The sequence below is a fragment of the Ruditapes philippinarum genome, unplaced genomic scaffold, assembly GCF_026571515.1.
Source record: "Ruditapes philippinarum isolate M1 unplaced genomic scaffold, ASM2657151v2 ctg5585_1_1_1_1, whole genome shotgun sequence".
Classification (NCBI taxonomy): domain Eukaryota; kingdom Metazoa; phylum Mollusca; class Bivalvia; order Venerida; family Veneridae; genus Ruditapes; species Ruditapes philippinarum.
In genome coordinates, this window is record NW_026859320.1 from 173,726 (window position 1) to 181,577 (window position 7,852).

Here is a 7,852-nt window from a genome sequence, read left to right on the forward strand (position 1 = left end):
TTTCCAGATTTCTTTAGAGATTCATATTTTCTCTATTTTGTTACTGACGTCAATGCGTATGTTTTCCATGTGAAAAAGTCGGGCAGTTTAGCAGAAGATTCATTTATTTTTCTACTAATCAAAGATTGTGATTATTTACGTTTGAGCCTCACTTACCAATGCGCCATAGTTTTTAAAGAAAAAATCAAAGCTGTATTCAAACTGTAAGAAATTTAATACAAAAAATGATGACTGATGATTTTATGACTGAATCGTTTAAGAACGCATTGGGGTCCGTATACTTGATAGCGGAAGCTATTAATCGAGTCATTCTCTAATATCAACATTTTTTCCCTGAATATATTAGATTCTTATTAATCAAAGCCATGTCTTCCAATAGCTTCAGTAACTAACATCGTTTGTTGGGTCAACATATATTACTAAGAGTATATTTGTTACTAACAGTAACACATAAGCAAATAAATGTTTATTAATGAAACCATTCGAACTATAATACATCATTTTATATGTAAAATGAAGTTGTTCAATTTCAACTAGAATTATAAATGTAGCTTGTAACACTGTAAAACTTGCCTCAATGGACATCATGAGATGATCACCAAATAGTGCACTTAATTCTCTAACATCGTACTTTTTGCCCCTTTGACCGGCAATATTTCTCTTATAGTTTCATTTGCGACACAATTTATAGTTTCATTTGCGACACCGATAGACATAAACAATCAATAGAAAAATTATTTTTCACAAAAACGGAGAAAACATTATATTTTGTTTATACCTTGCTTCAGCCAGTAGATTGCATCGTGCTTGACAATCTTTAGAGGTATCAGAAAAAAGCACACAACGGAAATGCACCGCAGGAAACCAGGGTAGTAAAATATCGAAATAAACGGATTGTGTTTATTTCATTTGGGATGAGATGAATGCAGTGCGATGATGCAATATCAGTCTCTTGTGATGCAATAAGCAGAAAACAAATTGTGATATAAAACAGATGTGTATATAACGGTCATTAAGGATAAACTATGAGCAAAACTGTAAGTACTAGAGGCGTCGTTTCTCTTGTTTATTTTATAAAAAATGTTATGTTTTAATGCAATGCTATTCAAACTACATTATATGTTATTGCATGTATAGCAATCAAATTCAGAATTATTTAACATTAGCCTGGAAGTCGCTAGTGTTATATTACTTATTAAATGTCTTTATGACTTATATTAAAGTGACAATATGCTCATTGTTTCATTGTCAAGTTAAGCTGAATTGAATATATATTTCAAAAGATTGACTGCTTTAATGGTAACTGACCAACAGCTGATGTTGGAAAATGTTTAGGAAAACTATTAATATACCTAAATATAAAACGACTGTCCCACTCTTTTTATACATTAAATAGTGAAGGTAAATGCCGATTTCTCTTGGTCACGTGAGTTATTTAATTATCGTTTTTTTTTGCAAAATGTAAACTTATTTTGACTTTACCTGTTCCACAGATATTTAGCTCCATGTCTGTTCACTCACTATATACTCTTGGACGGACATAATTAATGTTACTGTATATGCGGATATGACTGTAAATCACACCAGTAAAACCTATTAATTAATCAAGGGAGTATGGTAGTTTACATTTAGACAACATAGTTACAGGTTACATAACATTTCAGTTATTTCATTATTTGAAAAAAATGCAGTGAGACTGTGTTTACATATTTAAAGTACATATGAGCCGCGTCACGACAAAACCAACATAGTGCGTTTGCGACCAGCATGGATCCAGACCAGCCTGCGCATCCGCGCAGTCTGATCAGGATTCATGCTGTTCGCTATCAGTTTCTCACCTTGTAAAAGGGTTGTTTAGCGAACAGCATGGATCCTGATCAGACTGCGCGGATGCGCAGGCTGGTCTGGATCCATGCTGGTCGCAAACGCACTATGTTGGTTTTGTCGTGACGCGGCTCATATATAGACCTCAACGTACTCAACATATTTCGTTTTATTTCACCATTTGTGAAAATCATTAATGTGCAGGCACTATATTGAACATTATTTTTCTGTGACGTCTTTTTAAGAAATAAAATAAAACAGGGAACAGATCTTTATGATACAATATTAAAACTGTCCTTGTGATAACATCTCTATACTTAAGATCCTTTTGAGATATTTGCAAAATACAGTTGCTTATTTTAAGTGTTTGTATAAAGATCAAGCATTTATTTAAGTAAATGAGAAAATAGGACTGCATTTTTCATCACTTTGTTTCTTTATTTAAAATTTATTGACTGTTGGTAAATCATACAAATCAAATCATACGATTTAGTATTTTTATATTAACCGGAGTATGCAAAAACCTTTGACAAATTGATAAAGCTATCAACCATTCTTTTTTTATTTTTATTTTTTAGATATTTCAAGAGGACGGTATGCATTGCTTTCTAAATTATTCTTACGGACCATTGAATCAAAATAATATAAACTAGCCTAACCGTTAATCAATTCTGATATTGAACGTGTCTCTGTCTCAAAGATTTGTTCATGTGAAATAATGACATGCCAATCTTAATATCAGATATATTTTGATAGGTACTTGCAGGAACAAATCAAAATATCTGCTACAGTGAAGAATTACTCTATGATTGGTCTGGTGCAATTAATTAGAAATCTCTACCACTTAATGGAAACACGTGCCACGTAATAACCTGTTGTATACCTATCTAATAGCTTATAAAAACAAAATACGTTTGTATCTGGATATTACACCGTCACAAGTCTCTAAATAATGATAGGATTTTGAAGAGAAAAGTTAGGATGTTTTGTGAGATATATCATTAAGTTAATTTGTGAATACTTAGGATAGAGGATCTTGCATTTATTCGAGGTAACTATTTGCTTTCAAAATAAAATATAAAAAATCAAATAGAAAGTAAAATACGTATATGATGTCAAAATCATTCGTGCATTTCCTTTTCAAACCAAAGTAATAGTCTATCTAACGATTTGTATTTTTTATAGTTAAGTGCAAGTTAACAAAAACATGATATACATTTGTATCTGTTAAATGTATCCGTTTGAATAACGTTGTGAAATGTCTTAAATCTGACTCAATCTGATTGCATTTATTTCTTATTCATTAACTTTGCTTACTTACACTTACCAAAATATATTCTTAATTGAAAATAAGACAACCATCCCAAAGACAATACCGTGTTTATCAAACTAAGTTACAGACTGGTACTACTTTTATTACGTTTTTATTACAGTTTCTGTTCTGTATTTCTGTGAACGCAAAACGAATTCAAGAATACAACAGCAGGTTCATTTCATGATGCAAAGATCTAGTAAATATGTAAATAACTGATGTTCATTAGTGATAAAGCAAATGAAACAAAAAAATTCAAAAGTGCATTTATCTCAATCATTTACATTTGATGCATTTGTTTTTGGGATTTTTTTTGCCATCTCCTACAGTACATTGATAATAAGGACGAATTGAGAAATAATTTAACAGAAATTAAAATGCAACATTCCATACCTGTTTATAAACTGAAACATATGGAAAATTAATGAATGAAATTAAAACTTTGAATTAATTGGTAAAAATTCATAATAGGGATATAATATAAACTCTAATTTCGTGATATTGTCATATATTCAATGTAATTAAAGGGTACATGTGTATGACGTAATAATAAAGCAGCTGTTTAGTGTTTACTTAGTTAAAGTTGTAAAATGGCGGCTAAAAGGTCTGTTACAATTATATTGTCATGATGTGAATTCAGAATTTGAAAAAGGAGAGAAAATTTGCAATCTCAAAACACTTTTTTCTTTAATTTTTGAATGATGGTTTAAACTGTGGTTAATCAATTAGTAAGTACTAATTGGTAAATAAGCTATATACTGAAGTTTCATAAGATCAAATGCTCGTTATATTCATCAATCTAGGTGTATTGATTGTTTTTGCAGCAAAATGCACACTTTAGTAAACCTTCAGAGACATAATTTGCATTTTGCACAATTGACGAGGGACATTACGATAAAGTTTAGAGACTTTGTTATTCATACAAATATAAAGTTCAAATATAAAATTCGTTCATAAAACTGTTTTGATTATTATGATAAAAGTTGAATTAATTGTGGATAATAACAACATATACAAAACTAATATTTATCTTTTTTATAAAAAGTATTACATCAATCAGGACACAATCATCATTTAATAATTCATATTTATCATATAGGAGGAGATTGCACATCTTAAAATTAGTAAGCATAGACAGAAAAATAACAACAAAAAATAATAAAGGAATACTAGTAAGGCAGATTGTAAAGTTAATGATTAAACACAGGTTAATAACATAGAAAATATAACACACTATAGCATCCAGTGAGTCAGTTACTGTTAAACTGTGGAGTCACAAGTAGAAAATTGAAAACTTTTTTCTTGTAATTGATTTGTCTTGGATTTGAGTTTTAATGTTCAAATTAAATAATTAAAGTGATTGAAAGTAGGATGTTTATTTTAGTGTAAATATAAACACTCTAGATCAAACAAAAATAAGTGTAGATTTTGTGTATTTTTGCATGCTTATTTATTCCGCAATTAAAAACAAACGTTATGAAATGTATGTATGCTGGCACCTCCGTGAACATTATTTATCTAAGGTTTATACAGACAAAAGACAAAATCATCATCAAAAACAACAAACTGTATATGACCGATCAGTTTATCGTTTTTTTGTTTTGTTTTCGTTTCTTTCTTTTTTTTTTTACTTTATTCCAAATTTTATTTATTTAACATACTGCAGTCGATTAGCTAAATAGCATATTGAAATTAATGAATTCGGCTCTGCATAACATGGAACTAAATTAATTCTTATCTATTTTAATTTTAGGTGAAGATTAGATCAAACAACGTCATGAAGATAAGCAACCGTATTATATTTCCACTAGTAATGTTGATACAAATGATTTCTGGGATATATATCCAAGACAGTCGTATGGACTCCCTGGTAAAGAAACGATTTCAGTTTCCTGTAATGAGGCACTATCTACCGCATGGCAAGCACCTGAAAAGAAAGAGACTGTTAAGAAAACTTGGCCAAGATTTTGATTCAGAATGGATGTCGATAGAAACACCAAAAAAATCTAATCACGTTCCTGATACATTTCTTCAGCAAGGCAATAAAATTGAGGATGGACTTTTGAAACTCAGACTGGGTCACCTGATTGAATTTTATTCACATGATATGAATCTCAGTAACCAGTCTAAAGAGGATATTAAATCATTTATGCAAAACATGGCGAGATGTGAGATAAATTTTGAGTGGGAAGATCTAGGAAACTTATTCTGGCCGCGGAACATCAAATCTGGTGAATGTGCTTCCAACAGCCCTTGCTCTTGGCCTTCAGGAATGCTTTGTCAGGCCTCGGAAAGAAAAACCTTACACCTGCTTCACTGGAGATGTATTCGTCAGAAAAATAAAAAGTCTAATACAGAGCGTAAAACTATGAAAGAAAATAGAACTAACGAACTCAGAAGGATTCGGCAAAGACGAACACGAAGCATTGGCGGTGTAATGGGGAGGGAACTAAAATGCAGATGGAAGAAAATTCCTTACGAAGTGACAACCAAGTGTGGCTGCTCTTGTTAAACCTTACACAGTGTGAGGACAAAATGACATAAAACAATAATGTTAATATTGTTGGTTTATTTTAAACATATGTGCTTTATGTTATTTTTTCAATGTACTTATTTATAAAGCGTGTGTCTGTTATTCTTTTTTATTTATATCAATAAATCAAAATATATTGCAGATCATATTGGTTGTGGAGTATATATTGATATGAAAATTTATGGCTGTTATATCTTAAAGATTTATCAGAAGGCAGTAGTTTTTTTTCTTTCTTTCTTTCTAACAAACAATATATAAGAGACGAATTCACTTTTAGCGAGTAGTAAAGAAAGCCCATTTGCTTATTATGCCTACCATCAAAATGCATAAATACATAAAACAATTTGAAATGGAAGGGTGTTTATAACTAGTATCTATAATTGCAGAACTGGTTGATATCATCTAATAACATGTGATAAATAAGAAATACCCTACAAAACATTTCACAAGGATATTAGCTTATTGATGAGATTTTGAATGTAAAATTTTATAAGATACCAAAATATGTCTAGATAAGAATAAAAAAAAGTATGGAACAATACTGCCATTGACATGGTGAAGTTGACATACTTAGAGAAACACATGTGCAATGCCATATAAGAAACGTCATTGTTGACACAGGTTCTCTTTAAAATCAAACCTGTAGACCGTGCATGATATAGAAGTCAATATTCTTATAAATCGAACCAAATTCGACATTACATCCGTAGAATAAGTCTACAATAGACGAAGCGAAGCCTGGTTGGGTTTTTATTATGTGCAGGGAAAAATTGATGTCATTCTTATTTCTAAGGCACGATCTTGTTCATTGATTTGAAGTCAAAACTCAGCAGACCGAGCTTGATCTACGAGTTACAATGTAATTTACGCAAGACATCTTGTTAGATCATGCTCCATGTATTCAAGAACAATTTACATCTCGAATATTTGAACAGTAGAGTATCAAGTGTTAAGAATGATGCTGATAATTGTATGTCAGTCGTCGATGCTGGAACACGTCGCATTTCCTTCCAAATTTGAGCCACATCACGACAAAACCAACATAGAGCGTTTGCGACCAGCATGGATCTAGACCAGCCTGCGCATCCGCGCAGTTGATGCTGTTCGCTTACCAACCCTATTACAAGTAGAGAAACTAATATCGAACAGCATGGATCAGACTGCGCAGGCTGGTCTGGATCCATGCTGGTCGCAAAGCCATTATGTTGGTTTTGTCGTGACACGGCTCAAATATGACGTACGTCCGTGTTCCTCAGTCTTAACCAGTTTTTAATTCGTTTGTATCATATTTTAGGGACCTATCTGATGAATATGTGTTAGAGTTAAATCGTATACATACACATGCACATTGATTTAACTGGAGTACAGTACGTATTAGCTACCCGCACCCAAAGCATACCAATAGATTAGCTCATTTTTCTGGGGTTTCATATTAATTGTGACAACGCCCCCCTCGTACAAATCAGATAAACTCGTGTTTCGATGCTCTTTCTATTACTTATATCTATATAATTATTTGATAATTTGTACTAAAGTGTTAGGTAAGCAGATATGCATTTGTAGAAAATATAAAAAAAACAAGAAAGGAAATTAAAGCTATAAAGGACTCGCAAATAAGTAAGGTATCAAGTGTACATTTGTCTACTGAATAAATCACTCTTTGCGTCAGCTAGTACACCAGAAATAATCATCGGGATATATATATGATTCTAAAATACATTTGTATTGTCATATTTGAAGTGACCTGTATGAAAAAGAAACAATTACAATTCTTTGATTTACAGACCTGAAACATGCATGATAACTTTCTTTTTAATTTTTATATGCAAAACAGATTGTAACACGGTAACACACATCTGCACGTGCATAACTTACACTGTAAATTTGCACGGTTGTTTACATTTCGTTAGCTGTTACATAAATTACATCACCAATTTGAAAACCACCTGGATTTACCAAATTCAACCCATATTGGATCATTAAGTTCATCGGTACAGAGCACCCTTGTCCTCCCCGTTATGTTTATATAATATAGTACAAATACAATTATGTTTTGTTTATCTTAAACAAATGTAGGATGACTGTTTCATTTAATTTTAACTTTCTATATTAGCATTGAAAGTAATCGAGGATTTCCTGTTTCCTGTTAAAGTTTTGCTTGCTGATGAGGAAATGGTTATTTT

At 31.6% G+C, this 7,852-nt stretch overlaps 1 protein-coding gene across 2 annotated transcripts; it reads left to right on the top strand.

Annotated features, from left to right (window-relative positions):
- Nucleotides 1–843: 843 nt before the first annotated feature.
- On the top strand, nucleotides 844–5,812 carry LOC132756069 (noggin-2-like). 2 transcript variants are annotated; one of them, XM_060747051.1, is made up of 2 exons: nucleotides 844–1,037; nucleotides 4,890–5,812. In XM_060747051.1, exons 1-2 carry the CDS (start codon nucleotides 1,026–1,028, stop codon nucleotides 5,646–5,648), a joined length of 771 nt encoding a protein of 256 aa, XP_060603034.1. In that variant the 5' UTR covers nucleotides 844–1,025; the 3' UTR covers nucleotides 5,649–5,812. The 2 variants fall into 2 exon arrangements, with proteins under 2 accessions (XP_060603034.1, XP_060603036.1); XM_060747053.1 differs by lacking the exon at nucleotides 844–1,037 and adding an exon at nucleotides 2,652–2,875.
- Nucleotides 5,813–7,852: the final 2,040 nt, after the last annotated feature.